This window comes from Ostrea edulis, chromosome 7 (assembly GCF_947568905.1).
Source record: "Ostrea edulis chromosome 7, xbOstEdul1.1, whole genome shotgun sequence".
NCBI lineage: Eukaryota > Metazoa > Mollusca > Bivalvia > Ostreida > Ostreidae > Ostrea > Ostrea edulis.
Genome location: NC_079170.1, coordinates 34,230,711 through 34,247,511, shown reverse-complemented (window position 1 = coordinate 34,247,511; position 16,801 = coordinate 34,230,711). Strand labels below are relative to the sequence as shown.

The window sequence follows — 16,801 nt, the reverse complement described above, 5'->3', positions numbered from 1 at the left end:
ATTGCCCTAGCCATTGTATCCAATCAGTATTAGTCTTGTTGACTTGTTATTATGATTGTCATGCAGATTCTTCCAGAAACTACTAGGCAGAAAATAAAGTCTAGATATGTATTGCAATTTCATACACAAATATAGTACTCTGCAGGTAATACACGGCAGTGTTCTGGTAACAGAGTTCACTCTAGTGAAGGATAATTATCTTGATGCTCATTGCTATAAAGTTTTACTGTTATAGCTGTGGTCTGGAGTGACCTCTAGTGTAACACAGAATGGCTTTAGACAGAGGTACGAGATGGCATTTAGAAACTTTACGTGGAGCGGTTAATTGAGGTAATGAATGCCTGGGGTTGTGGGGGTTGTGATGCTGAGTGGACTCTGAAGGCCGCCTCAACAGATGAGAGATGACCTTCAGTTCCAACAGGTTGCAATAAAATTGTTTTGTGGTTGTTTTGGAATTTGTCAAGAGTTGATTTCTTGTGCAGTGGCTGTTTTGTTTCAAAGAGAGCCAATTCAAAACTTGAATGTGGCATGATGAACCTAATTTTTGGTAGGACTGGCTGTATTCCAGGTAAAAAAAAAGGAAGATTTGCATCGGTCAATCTTGATAGACTGCCTCACCACAGTGTAGCTGAAATTGTCTTTGGATTAAAATCAGACATTTTCTAGAATCTCCCAGATTATTTTTGGACTGAATTTCTGTAGTAACTGCATCTTGTTTGTTAGATCGAGTTAGTAGAAGAACTGTGTGTCCGGGTAGCGTTGTTAACACCCTCGCTTCTTACTGCTGTGACCCGAGTTCAATCCCCGTGATCGTGACAGTGGGTTGTAAGTGAGAGGGTATGGTGGTCGCCCACTCGGACACGTGGGTTTCCTCTAGGTACTCTGGTTTCCTCCTACTAAAAGACCCCTAACGCAAACATCCGTACAAGCCAGTAAATAGCTAGTATATAGCTAATGTTCATAATGATGTATGTCTGACTTTAAAAATAAAGATTATCAACATGTTATAAGGTTATTGGAGGTAATTTGTACGTACATAACATGCATAATTTGTGATGAACAAATTGAACGTTCACAAGAATGATGGTTTGCTCATAAATCCAACGAGGTGAGACTTGATGTAAATGTATGTTATGAGAACTTTAAGACTGTTTTAAAATATTTTAAATGTTTAACCTGTAACTTGCGCTCGGATGTTACATTGAAATATCAGTAAATTCAATCTACAGTACTCCTGATACGACTGTATCAAAATATTTAGTGAAATATCAATATATCTGATCCAAATTTAACTACTCTCAAAATGTGTATCAAAATATTTAGTGAAATATCAATATATCTGATCGAAAGTTAACTTCTCTCAAAATGTGTATCAAAATATTTAGTGAAATATCAATATATCTGATCGAAATTTAACTACTCTCAAAATGTGTATCAAAATATTTAGTGAAATATCAATATATCTGATCGAAATTTAACTACTCTCAAAATGTGTATCAAAATATTTAGTGAAATATCAATATATCTGATCGAAATTTAACTACTCTCAAAATGTGTATCAAAATATTTAGTGAAATATCAATATATCGAATCTTAAGTACATCCATCCTGAAGTTCACATTATCAGATTTAAAATTTTTGAATTTTATTTTTTTAGTATGTGAAATAATCTCACCACTAAGATAAATTTTTTATACTGAAGAAAAGAAATTCAATTAGATAAATGAATAAATACTTAATTGCTATATTGTGCACCATGAGATGTGACTTTTATCAGTTTGCTATACATTTCGATGTACCAAGACATATCAAGTTGTGAGTATTGTTATTCAAAATGTTACATTCCTTTGTTCAAAGTAGAAAGTAGTCTGAAAAAAAAGTTAAAAGCCCAGCTGGACTCGAACCCACGATCTACCGATCAGCAATGAACACATCAACTGACTACCCAGCTAGGCAATCAAAGAAAGGAATACACAAATATTGCTGACATTCATATTTCCATTCATGTCTTAAAACGAAGTCGGCCATTATGACAATGTAGTGCTACCTCCTTAACGGCAGATACAACTTGATTGACGTTAGCAATAATTACAATTCGCTGTATTCAACAAAACACCCAGCAACTGCAAAGTATAGTGTGTTCATTTGCGGGGTCAAATTTAAGAGTCAGAAATCACGTATTTTGATAAAAATGTCATTAATCATAGAGATCTAATTAGCCTTAATTTGTAATAGAGATAAACTGGTGAGTGTTCTATAAATATTTAGGATGCGATAATTGTATGACATGTTAGATAACTTATCAGCGATCAGCATTACATAGGGAGGATGTCCTAATTTGATGACATCAGAGCATGTTTTGAGATTTATCTCATAGTCGAGGTTCTGCAGGGTAACCAAAGGTTAGAATGACTTCTTGATTTGATTGATAGGACTCTTGTAAAACTTGATGCTCGACAGAGATTGATACAGGGAAAACCACAGATGATTTGGAAATGGGGTGCAAACAGTAGCTGTTTCACTAAATGCATAGATCCCGTGCATTAAAAGGTCAAGCACCTAACAAGAAATACATCATAAGATGATGATATATAGAGTACATATGTACTTGAAATTTCCCTAATTTCCATTTCTGTTTTATCCACTATAGCTGAGAAATGTACAGGGGAGTTTTCTCTCGAGGAAAAACATTGAATTTCAGTAACTCATACAGTTGGAAGCATTATTTGTAAATTTATAGGTGAGAGGACGTAGAATCAAGTATTAAATTTCACTTTTTAAACATTTTGAGGAATAATTTTTTCAAAGTCTAATGTGGTTGATGTATATTCCTAGTTTATTTTTATTCTACTGCCATGAAATGACTGATATATAGTGTGTTTATATTCTTTTCCATCCTTTGGATCATCAGTCAGAGTCTGCTCATATACAGTTTCCTCTCATGATATCTGCTATGAATGCTCATATTCCACTGAAACTTGGTATAGAGGCACATCTTTGGGATATGCAGGTCAAGGTCTTATTTGGTTCTGGTTGAATAATATTTGATGGAGTTGTGCCCCTTGGACTCTCAAACATTTCAGACAGTTCATAGTTTCCTCTCAATTTCTTTGATCCGTCACACATCGTCATTTTGAATTGAAATTCAGAATATAGATACATCAAGAGAACATACAAGTCTGAGGTTCCGGTCAGATTATTTTTTACAAGAGTTATTCCCCTTGGACGGGAAAATTTCAAACTATTCATCTTTTGCACTCATTATTTCAGTCATCCATTCATTAAATTGACATCTTGAATTCAAATGCGAGATATAGAAACGTTATACACCCTAAAACTATACAGGTCAAGTTCTGCTTTGATATCGGTCTAGTAAAGTTTGGAAGAGTTGGGCCATTTGGACTTGGAAAAAATTCAAACATATCATGTAGTTTCAGCTCATCATCTCCATCATACATGGGCATTTTGAATTGAAATTTGGGATGTAAGTATATCGTGAAAATATGCAGGCCAAACACTTACATGGGTCTGGTCGGATGACTTTTGGCAGAGTTATGGTCCTTAGATGATGACATTTGTGTCACCCCGACACATTTAGTTTTTTCCTTATTCCCATTCTTACTTAAGTTATGCAAATAAATGAAACTTAAGACAAATATTTGGTATTGGTATTTTTATTCAGTCGTGTGTATAACTATCACTTTTTTTTAATACAATAACAATTGAGATGATATGATTTTAAAACATGCTTTGAATGAATATTTCAACATATTTGAAAAAAAAAATTGAGTTTTAAAACAATCACAAAAGTATACAAATTTTTCCTGGAATTCTCTAGTTTATAGATAATAATCAGAAGACTCCCAGAAATAATCCCGAGAGAAAAGATTTCCTGTATACAGTGTATCAGGTTTAATTTCTATATATGTCTTGATCAATCATGATTTACACAGAATATTTCAATTTAATGAAAATTTGGAGGACAAAGTTTAGGGATTTCAATTTTACTGATACATTGTATGTTAATGACATCAAATTTCTTTAAATATGAAAATCCAGATTTGGTTCAGAATTCAAAAGTAAATTTGGATTCAATTACTGAAAATTGATTTACCACAGATGTGGCAATTTTAACAGTCTATACAAACTATTTCACAAATTTCTCTAACAATTATTTTGTACAATCCAATGTACCAAAGTAAATTTGCAGAATGATGTATCTTTTGATCTGTCAGTAGTGGTCAGATAGAAATCTGCTGAAAAGTACTCACGTCAGCGATTAATATACTTGTATTGTAATATACAGTACATATTGAGGTAGATGATGAGAAATGGAAATGTAGCATAAAATAATGAGATATATGTATAAAATAATGATATATGTATAAAATCCAAATTAAAGGTCATAATAATGCTTTGTGTGATATGAGATAGAATTCTCCTTGCATGGGTCTTGTATATATATATATATATATATATATATACATGTATATATATACATGTATATATATACGCAGCAGTCTTCAAGAACTCGTGGATTTAAATGTTAAATGATGACCGACTCCCCCTCTCCACCTCCCCAATGATGTCCTTGATAAATTTCATTGTATTCAATCACCCCATTAACCAGCATCTCAGGCATTCAGCAACTTTTAACTCAGTCACAGGTATTTAGTAACATTCAGTGCAGTCAGAACAAGTGCAATGTTAAAAAAGCCTGTCAATCTGGAATTTGTACAGCTTTTTGATAAATCATTTCTTAGTTATTTTTCTTCATTCTCACGATTCGTGACATATATTAGGACGACTATGGTATGAGATAAACGCCCAGATGTCATGACGATGCAGAGTATTTTAAGTGGGATATGATGATTTAATGATCACACGTAGGAATGCTTGACTGTCGGCTTCCTAATGTACAGCACTCACAGTTTTGGCTCTTCTGCTCGGTGACGCTACTAGGATGTAACAGACCTCATTCAGTGGCCAACGGGAAACCAGTCAATGCTGGACATTTAAATGTCAGAGAAAATGTTAGTTGATAATTAGGTACGAATAACACATGGTCAGAATAAATCTCCATCAGTATCTTCACATTCTAAATGTGCTGGGTTTGGACTGTTGGGTATATATTCTATGCAACTCAGAACAAGTTTATCTCCCTTTCTACTGACCATTTAAAAAAAGAATTACAATTTAAACAATATTCAGCGTTTAAATAATTGATATGATTCCATACAGTCTGCACCCTGTTTATTTTCAACACATAATGGGTATCAAAAATAAAGATTTAGTATACTTATTTTCATGTTGAAAATGTTATTTTATAGGTATATACCATTGAAATATATCCCATCTCCCTCTGAGACACCCCTGTGCTTATTAGTCAACAAGTTGTTAACATTTTTCTTTAGTTATTAACTGCATGTTGGATTGGCATTGTGATGTTCATGTTATTGATGTAATGTAGCTCTGTGATGTTCATTTGGCATATAACACTGTCCGCCACAGATTTTTTTTTTAGTTTTTCATGTCAAAAAATCATGTTGGAATATAAACATAGCTCAAATGTGTTGGGATTTTTTGGAAATAGCTGCTCATCGGATGCCATTAGTGACAGTTGCTTTGAATGATTTATAAAAGCATTTTCATGTTTTATAAGATTTTATGAGGTATTTGTAGATCAAATTTATTGTGACATGTGCATTTACCCATAAGTCCAATTTGTGACTACTCATCTACCCATAGGTCAAACTGGAGGGTGGAGGGTGTAAACAAATAGTATCTTTTTAGTTACAGTTCACACAGGTCAGAGTCTGTTGATTTAACACACAATGCGATCAGAGAGAGTTATTACACTGAGTCTGGTCACGAGCTGGAACACTAAACTGAACCCAGACGGTCAACCCAAAAAGATATTAAATTAATATTTATAAAATATATCACAGACAAGTTTTAAACACCAATGATTCCCAATGTTAATTCCCATATTAGATTCCTTTGTTAAATTCCATGGAAGGTATAGTAAAGTGATATGGGAAAAAATCAGACGGGTGAATCGGGAGGGTCACTGTTTATAGTCCGCCCGTAGTCATTTTTTTCAAAACTCTGAAACTCGGGCTGAGTATATGGATCGTAAGTCTCGTGAGGATAAATCATCCGATCAGCAGTGTGTTCTAAGATCCCATTGGCCGATCCATGGTCGTCATGGTGATCTGGGTATTTGTTTTCGGATTTGAATAGCAGGCCTAAAAGTCGGATGGTGAGTTCCACTAGCTCCATTATTGTCAAAATGGATATTCCCATCCAGAGGCCCAGAGTTCCGCCGATATCTGACAACAAATCGGCAATGTCATAGTCAGCCATCTGCTTGAATTCTATGACACTTAAATCTTCTAAGTAAACATTTAAACGAAGTAAATTTTGATGAATTAGTTGAGTAGCTCGGATTTGTCTCTGCCGTTCATCCATTGGTATATCGGCGTACAGCATCTGTTGTTGATTTTCCGCTGTCATGTTTCTGGCCAAAGGCTCGTATTTTTTGATAATTTCATGAAGATTGTAATAGGCCTCCGACATGAAGGAGTTGTTGATTCTCTCGGTGTCGTCTAAAATCCCATAGAAAGTTTGTAGAGCGTTGTACTGGTAAAACTCGAGGGGCCAGTATGACAACGACAAGGACTTCTGGTAGGAGGTCTCTTGACACGGCTGAAAACACTGGCACCCCACTTCGTAACTACGGTCGTTAGACAGACGATGGAGGACCTTAACTTCGCAGTCCAGCTTCCTGTTATACAGATGCGTCCTGTTAAACGTGCCGGACTTGCTGAGTGTGAGAAACAGAGACTGCCAGTTCTGGAATGTTCCGCAGTAGGAGAGATTGCCCTGACTGGCTGTCTGAGGCAGGCCAGAGGTTTTACAATGGCACTCTCTGATCACGATCTCTTGCTTACACAGTTGCAGACAGGAGAATATGGTGTTTCTGTATTTGGGGTATCTTTTCAGTCGGTCGTACGTACAGTTTCCATAGGGATATGGTTTCCTAGAATTCATGACCGCTTTTAGACCAACAGAGGAGGAGTAACCAGGCGGAATATCGAAACCATGATCCATCGGGCTGGGCATCGTCTCGGGGGCGTGAACCTGCACCCTCAGGCCCGCCGTGTGGCCTACATTGCTTTCTTGGTTATAGAGACCATAGCTCCCCAGTGGTGGGTCATCATTATCCAGTGCCATGACAATTGACAGACCATGCTGGGGCCCTGTAGTGTGCATATACTGCATCCCGTGTTTACCGAGTTTACTGTTGAACGTGTAACAGTTGTAGTAATTTTTTCCATCAAAATATCTCGTGAAGTTGTGAGGATAACAGGGCATTTGATTAAATCGACAGTGAAGAAGGGTGTCGTTTATTTCGTGGCCCACGTTATGAGCCTCCTGGAATAAGTTCTCATAAAACCCCTGTATAGATTCCACACGAGAGAAATGTTCACCAAACTTTGCCTCATATATAAAATTGATCCAGTCCGTGATGTCCAGATTTTGATTCATCCTCTGCTTTAGTTTGGTAAGAGACATTGCTTGCGTATTACAAATCGTAACCGACGGAAACTCCACTGGCATTCCGTCTTTCATTTCCGAAACTTCCACTACATTATACTGCAGATATTTAATCACAAGGAACGACAGATGAATTGCGGCGGCGGTAAATCCAATGATCACCAACAAAGACCACATGACCTTTCGTTTCGTTTTTCCCGACATGGCAATTTTGGCGAGACCATGAGCATTACTCTCGGAGCCCAGCTCTTGCACAATTGCCATGGCTGTCTTGTGGGCGTTACTCCGAGCATCGTTTGATGGCATTTTCAAATGATCGTGGAAATAGTTAAACTTTCCTAAAGGTGAAAACTTCATGTGTTCTTTATTCTGGCCCCTGAAACAGAAAAAAAAGTCACAGTTAGAAATTCACAAATGATAAAATTTATTCAACAAAGTATTTCAAATCTCTAAGAGAGATCCACAAACCTTAAAACTTCTTTTAAGAGCGGGATATTAACAGTCAAATGCAATTTAAAGAAAAAAAATTACTTTTATTATATTGACCTGATCTTGAAGCAACATGTGACAGCTATTTCTGCTAATCTTTTTTTGTTACTATTGAACAATGTGAAGATGAATTTGATATAAAGTAGAATCTTGCACACTAAATGCAGGAACCCGAGACCTGTAGCTACTTTTTATACCAAGTCATGAGCAGGAGTTGTGATATCTCCCACTGACTGATGAGTATTGATATGATTATTAGATTCGTGCTGAGAGATTAATTCTACTGTAATTGTATGGCTGCTGTTTTTCCTCGTAAATCTGATGGATTTATAAGTTAGAATTCTGATAGTTTGTCATAGACTCTCATCCTAGCTAACATCCAATCATTTTTGATGTATCAGAAAATTATTGCCTTCCTCAAAATCTGATGTAGTTTTTTTTTTGTGAAGGAGGGAAAACTAGTTACAGATTTTAGAGAATTGCATGACCTCTCAGAAGTCAAAATATATCCAGGGTGAACTGACGAAATGTCAGATTGTTATTTCAGCTGAAAGTTTTCAAATCAGAAAAAAATTCCGAAACTTGTACGTATTAGATAGATTAGGTGTATGTACGTAATTTTAGTGTTTTTAACCTGTGTTTTGCATAAATATTTCCTCAGTTAAAATATTTTTGCCATATGTATGATAGTGACTATAGGAAATTATAAATAAACATCAATGATCACAACAATATACTTCAAGCCAGGGCATTAACTGTCAGTTAGCTAGGACATCAAAACTTCTAAATTCTAAACCATGATTAAAATGCTAGAATGCATTTGAAAATGAAAAATAAATCTGAGAGTGAAAAAAAAAGTTCCCAATCAAATTTTACCAAAATTATGTAAAATTTCTTTTTTGCAATGAATTCATACAATAATGTCTCAGCCATTGTTTATGTATAAACAAAAGAAATCTTAATGTCAAAATTTAAGAACAATTAACTGATTGCAAATTATGTATGAATGTTAATGTCAGTGGTGATTTTTATGTACTGTAAAGCTAGCTGTTTTAATCGTTTTAATAATAAGCAACAGATATGCAGACTTTGGCAGTTAGTGCCCCTTTAATAAATCTTTGTAGTCAGATTCCTAAGGCAGGGAAGCATATTTGTGGTTTGTTTATATATGCAAGTTTTGTATTGATGGGAGTATAGGTGCATCCTGTTTGTATAAAATCTCTACATCAAATAGAATACCATTATGTTTTGATATAATAATAAATAATAATAATAAATTCTTTTATTTAGACAGGATAGCACAATTAGTACAAATGACTAGTTTACATTGTGGTCCTGTATAAAACATATTCACAGACAGATAAATGAGAGAATAGAAAAATAGATATGCTATTACAGTAGGTCATGGTTATAACGAACATGTTTATAATGAATTCATGCTTACAGTGATTTTCATTCCTCGAAGTTTCAAAACATTATGAGGAAGTCATTGGATGTAATGAATTATATTTATTACGTCATCCCCAGAACTTCGCGATAAGCATGTTTCTTTGTGTGTTGTAGATATTTATGCATGTCGATTTTAGATTCAGTCTGCGCTGTTAACATTTTGTAGCGACATAAAATGACGAAATCCTGAAAATGTCAGTAGACTGTTAGTAAATAACAGGGCTGAGGAATCCTAAATATTTCTTCCAAAAGATAAAGAATAAATAAAAAAAGAACCTAATATTTTTCTTCTAAAATGATGCATTATGATAATTTTCGTAAGTTATGACAATGCATGTATCGCAACACAATTTTCCCCATGGTACACATTTTTTAACCCTATTAGATCGAGAGAGCTGGCATTCTATATTAGTAATAAACCTCTTGGTAGTTTTTTCAGTCACTGAGTTTTTAATGATATTGAAAAACTGTTATTTGCGAGTTTATTTTATTTATATATAGTATTTTTTTTTATGACATTCTGAATCTGTAGTTGAAGAAAGAGTTTATATCGCAAAGTACATGTAGATAATTTATGATTATTTTCATAACTTTTTATCAGCTAAAGCTTTTGCAATATTTGACAGATTTCCTTAGATTTAGCAAATTTTTATACACAACAATGGCAAATTTTATTACCGCCTGTAAACTTTGATGATTTGCATGATGTTGATATTTAACAGAGGTCATAAAGACTTGGAATAATCTTTAAGAATCTGACAGAAAGACATGGAACAATTTTCCTCCTACATATTACAAAATTTCCAGGAGGGTTTTAAGGGAAGGCTGTACAAATGGTTCTGCTTTAAATTGTCTTCAAAACATAAAAAAATGGTTTCCGAGGAATTTCAAGACTTTATTTATGAGGCCAGCTGACAGATATGTGTGTCAAAGGAGTGAAAGACCTTTGGGCTCTCATCCTCGGGGAGTGTGTGCTTCACAGAGCCTGTTATTTTTTGGCTGCATTTTCTGTTGAAATGAGTAACATAAAACCTTAAACAATAGGAAACATGTTCCGCAGATGGTTACTGCATGACCTTGGGAAAGATCAAAAGCTGGCGACCTTAACAGAGTGCAGAATCAAGAATCAAGTGTAATGGGGAATTTCTTAATTATGCCAAGTATTTATTGTGTATGCAGGTGATTTTAGTCAGAAAGAAATGGAGAAGAGAGAGAGAGAGAGAGAGAGAGAGAGAGAGAGATTTAATTGTACAGTGTTCTTTAAATTCTTGTATAAGCTAGTTTAGATTTTATTCTGGACAAATTCTAGTCTCTGTCAGTTATAAAAATGTCAGCTCATTTGTAGACAAGAGGAGGGGTCCATTGGTTCATCAGCTTTAAGATATTATACACACAAAGACTGCACTGATTTTGATTATTATCCTGGAATTCAGACAGATTGCTTAATTGAAGCAGCATAAAATGTGAGTACTTTTTGATGATGGAATGCCTATTTTTATTGACTGAATCTGCACTTCTGTCTTATCATTGTACTTAATATAAACAGTTACAGGAATTAATTTTAAGGCCAACAAGATTTACAAATCTAAAAGTGGTTGGATTCTCATTTTATATATACTGGACAATTTTTCATCAATTGCAGATGGAAATATTTCAGAGACAGCTAATGCATTCGCTACTCAACAGGTTTTATGAATGAGGTGCACTAGTATTTGATAAATGTAATGAGAAGTGCAAGTCAGAATTAGATTTCAGTCAGTTAAGACTGCAGTTCTATCATCAGGGTACTCAGCTTTTTAGCCTTCAAGATTTGTTGTTTTATGTTCCTGTCAAGAATTTTTCACTCAGATAAAATGCCTCAGTTGGACGCACGCATGGCGTTCATGGTGGTGCATATATGTAGCACAATCGGATCATGTGCTCGTCTTTTTCCGTAACCGGTAAGAAGACTCAGACGTGGATCGTCTATATATCAAATATCAAATCGATGCATTTCTTCGCCGGAAGCGCGCCCGTGGATGAGAGTTAAAAGGCCAGAACCGAATCCCTGAATAATATGTTATTTATATTCACTCCAATGCATAACATGCAAGTGGAAATTTTTTTTTTTTTTTATAATTTATTTATGCAAGTGGAAATTGATAGTGGTACAATACCTTAGATGTGTATAATATCTTAGATGCATTTGAAAGTTCACGTTTCATAGTGTAACGTACGACTGTGACGTCAAAGTTACGTTTATGTATACGTAACAACCAACTCTGATGGCGTCGATCCACATACAAGGTTCATTTGCGGTTACGGAAATAGCCGAGTAGTTGCGATTGATATGTAGCAGTGAAGCTAATACCTACCACAAACAGGTGACCTCCAGTTTCAAGGTCAAATCCAGTCACCTGTGAGAGTGTGTCGTGTTACACTGTAACATGTAAAACACAGAGTTTCTTTATGTTGGCCTTGACAGATCAGCATCTGTTACTGTTATTGAAAACATGGATCAGACATGCCTCTGATGATATCCTGTATGCCTTCAATATTTACACCCGGCTCCAATCACTAACCATCAGAAACGCATCAAGGAAGAGTTAGGGTAAATATTGAGCAATGTTTCTTTATGCTGTGTAGTTTATGTGTTGCCCCTAAACTTTGAAGCCAAGACAAAGGAACTTTTTATCATTCAGCTTTAATGTTGGGATGGGGAAAATCAATCTGAAATAAATTTCTTTATATCTTCAGGAAATCCTGACAAAAAATGAGGGTTTTCTTTGGTTTTATGAGATGGAATTGGTTGAAACAAACTTAATAATGAAATCAGCATTCATTTTTCGGAGTTTTCATTTCAGAGGGCGTATCAAGAATTGAAAATTTCATGCTGATCGAAGAACATAGGAATTTTGATGAACATTAATTTTGTTGAATTTTTAAACTATAAAAATCTCTGACATTTCAACACCTTTACAAACATAATACACACATGTGTATAGCAGATTTTTTTCCAGCTTTGCGATTTTCCAGTCATTACTATAAAGTTTATTTTACTTTTTAATGTCAGAGCTGATATCGATTGAGATTCAGTATACCTGTAGGGATTGTAAACTCTCTCTCTCTCTCTCTGTCTCTGTCTCTCTCTCTCTATTAGTATAATATTCCCAACATATATCTTTTAAAACGTGTTAATTTGGCAACAATTTGCACAAAGGACACACTGAACGATAACACTCACAATTTATCTGCTCTTGTGCATGATGAGCACAATTATATAAAATTTAAAAAATAAAACAATTAAACATTCTATTATGCTTAAATGACCATCCATATTTGATATTTTTGAAAATTCATGAGGGTATGAACCTTGATCAACACTTCATGCTGGCATACTTCATGAAGTATGTGACATAGCCAGAATATAGATCTGTCTGAAACTGAATACGACATAGTCTGAATATAAATCTGTCTGAAACTGAATAGGACATAGTCTGAATATAAATCTGTCTGAAACTGAATACGACATAGCCAGAATATAGATCTGTCTGAAACTGAATACGACATAGCCAGAATATAGATCTGTCTGAAACTGAATACGACATAGCCAGAATATAGATCTGTCTGAAACTGAATACGACATAGTCTGAATATAAATCTGTCTGAAACTGAATACGACATAGTCTGAATATAGATCTGTCTGAAACTGAATACGACATAGTCTGAATATCAATCTGTCTGAAGCAAATTATAACATAGAGTTGATTGTATACTAATTCATGATTGTATCAAAGGGTTTCTACATTAATCTACAGTTGTGCCACATTTTGAATAGTTAGACCTTTTAAGACCATATATTGTTAGGATGTTCTATGCATGGCTTGAAGCTTAGAGGATGCTAGGCTGTTTAATTATACCTACATGAAATGATTACTATAGATGTATGGAAAGCTATTAATTATTACCTACAGGTCTTGGAATTGTCAAAGTTTGGTGTACGTGGAACCATTAACACCCCCCTCCCCCTACCAGTTTTTTGTCCACCTTCGTGAAATGCTTGATAAAGGCATTTTCATTTTCCTTTGGTTCTACTGAATGTACAGCTGTACTGTGATGAAAAAGTTATTAATTTATGGGTAAATGAATTCCAATTAATTCTCTTTGTTTAGTTTACTTAGGGAATTAATGTCTGCCTGAAGCATGGGGCTATAATTAGAGACATTGCCCTAATGATTCCCGACAGGACTCAGTAGAAGAGGGGGGTGTGAAATAAAATTTGGCGTGGCCTCTCCTTACGTCTGTCAGATTCTATCTCCAGGAACCGGTCATGAATGGCAGCCTCTCTGTAGAAAGATTACTACCAGATGTGGTGCCTCTCATAACATTGCATCATACGTACGGTACAGGTAAAATATGAAGACTGTCTGATGCAGTATCTGTGTTGGTATTCACCGAGTGCGACCTGTTTGTTTTGGGTATAGGTAAATAATGGAATTAACAAACTCTGGGCAGCAATTGTGTGCATACCGATTAATACATAAAGATATCAGTGGTGTTTGTGTTATATATGTAAATATTGCCCTGCACTTAGACGATACTTGATGGGGGAGTTGTTGGTACAATTATTCCACTCCTCGTCAGTTGTCGGCATTCATCTACTGTAAAATTAATAATTATGTACTTTTTGCATCGTTATCATATAAGAAGCCTAAGACCAGCCGTTTTGACGGGCATTCTTAGAGATGTTGGGTAACCATTAACGTGTGAACTTGTGGTCGACCTCTGTATACCATATAGTGCCATGTACTATATGTACTGCTTACAGCAAACACACTTATGATGAATTCTTACTTACAGTAAAACACGCTTATAATGAATTCACACTTACAGTAAAACATGCTTATAATGAATTCACACTTACAGTAAAACACGCTTATAATGAATTCACACTTACAGTAAAACACGCTTATAATGAATTCACACTTACAGTAAAACATGCTTATAATGAATTCACACTTACAGTAAAACATTGCTTATAATGAATTCACACTTACAGTAAAACATGCTTATAATGAATTCACACTTACAGTAAAACACACTTATAATGAATTCACACTTACAGTAAAACATGCATGGTTTCAGCAAACACACTTATAATGAATTCACACTTATTTTTTGGCTGCATTTACTGTTGAAATGAGTAACATAAAACCTTAAACAATAGGAAACATGTTCCGCAGATGGTTACTGCATGACCTTGGGAAAGATCAAAAGCTGGCGACCTTAACAGAGTGCAGAATCAAGAGTCAAGTGTAATGGGGAATTTCTTAATTATGCCAAGTATTTATTGTGCATGCAGATGATTTTAACAAAACAGGGTTACAGCGAACACTTACAGTAAAACATGGTTACAGGAAACACGCTTATAATGAATTCACACAGTAAAACACATAGTGAACACACTTATAATGAATTCACACAGTAAAACACACAGTGAACACACTTATAATGAATTCACACTTACAGTAAAACACGGTTACAGGAAATACACTTATAATGAATTCACACAGTAAAACACGTAGTGAACACACTTATAATGAATTCACACAGTAAAACACACAGTGAACACACTTATAATGAATTCATGCTTACAGTAAAACGTGGTTACAGGAAACACGCTTATAATGAATTCACACAGTAAAACACACAGTGAACACACTTATAATGAATTCACACTTACAGTAAAACACGGTTACAGGAAACACGCTTATAATGAATTCACACAGTAAAACACACAGTGAACACACTTATAATGAATTCACACTTACAGTACAACACAGTTACAGCGAACATCAGATTATAATGAATTCACAGTTAAAGTAAAGTGATTTATCTTAAAATGTATTATGACCTTTTTGGATGTAATGAATTACATTTATAGTTATAAATCTAAATTGTTTGTCCCCTCGCAGTGTCTGTGATGTTGTGCCAGTATAAAACTTTACAGGATGTCAGGTTATGCTGAAATGAATGAGAATTTTAATCCATTGTATACACAAATTCTAGTTTGAGTTCACATTAAATTGTTATATATATTATTATGATAATGTAAGTCTGAATTATCATTGGTCACCTTGGAAGTTAAAGGACCTTAATTGTCAGCATTGTTACCTAGCTTGGTAACAGAGATATCGATCTATTAACCTTTTCATATACAAAAAGTAAAATATGAAAATGTATATCTGGTATCTATATACCAATTTAACATGCAGAGGTTACAAAATAGGAGAAAATGAATGTATATATATATACATGTATATGATATTCGCACAATTCAAAGGGATGGTTGCACATTCCAGAGACGGTTTGCATGTAGGGCATTCAGAGGAGTGTATTCATGCATTATCTTGCTATGAATATAGCTATAACAACAAATTTCTGAACGGATTTATTCATTAAAGCTGATTTCGCAGTCAATTTTTGTTCAAGTGATTTTGTAATTTATTTAGATCAGCCTAGGAGTCTGCAATCAATAGGACAGGAGGGAGGATTAATGTGCTAATACCGTAATAAACAATCATAAAAGAATCCCTTCATGAAAAATTCTTCTGACTTTTATAAGAAGTCACCTTGAATTCATTAAAGTACCTTCTGTGATGCTGCATGGCCTGAGTACAAAAAAAAATTCTGACTTTAGAAGTTGCCTTGAATTCATTAGAATAACTTTTGTGATACTGGTCTGAGTACGAAATCAAAGATTAATACCCTGAAGTTACATCTAGAAAATGTATAATATATAAAAATCACAATCCTATAATCCAGGTCCTACAATATACATGTAATTGGAATAGAACATGAAGGTTAATTTTTACTCCTGACGTAACATAGAAGAACTATATTCACACAAATTTAACTCAAATACTCATTGAGCAAATTTGTTACAGCTAGTTCCTCTTTCATGAATAAGAATTAAAAAAAAAAAACAACCCACAATTTGCTGTGATTTAGTAACACAACACCCCCCCCCCCCCCCCCCAATTTTGATATGAAGTTGAACCTCCTAAACAAATAAAAAAAAACTCCACTAAGCAACATGAGCAACATTGCTGTGACACGAATCAGAAACGGAAAATCTGTCACAGTAATATGAACTACCCACTGCATATTGTTACTTGAGTGTTTTGGGCCGTGACTCTATAACTGCATGGGGGCCTTTTATTGTGAAATAATTAAGTTCCACTGCTCTGTATTGGTAGAAATAAATCTTTCCTCTCCAGAAAACACATCAAACAAAATGTCTGAAGAGACGTGATTTATAGGT

General features: G+C 34.7%; 2 protein-coding genes across 5 annotated transcripts in view; one reads left to right on the top strand and one right to left on the bottom strand.

Moving 5' to 3' along the window:
* Window positions 1-16,801, top strand: part of LOC125655411 (integrator complex subunit 13-like) — a 68,367-nt gene that overhangs the window by 13,055 nt on the left and 38,511 nt on the right. The gene's annotated exons all lie outside the window — the stretch shown is intronic.
* Window positions 3,659-16,801, bottom strand: part of LOC125655412 (FMRFamide-activated amiloride-sensitive sodium channel-like) — a 28,667-nt gene continuing 15,524 nt past the window's right edge. For all 4 annotated transcript variants that reach the window (XM_056144090.1, XM_048885687.2, XM_048885686.2 and 1 more), the window contains exon 2: window positions 3,659-7,936. In XM_056144090.1, the coding sequence (XP_056000065.1) occupies window positions 6,046-7,936 (1,891 nt within the window). In that variant the 3' untranslated portion in view covers window positions 3,659-6,045. The remainder of the gene's footprint in view (window positions 7,937-16,801) is intronic.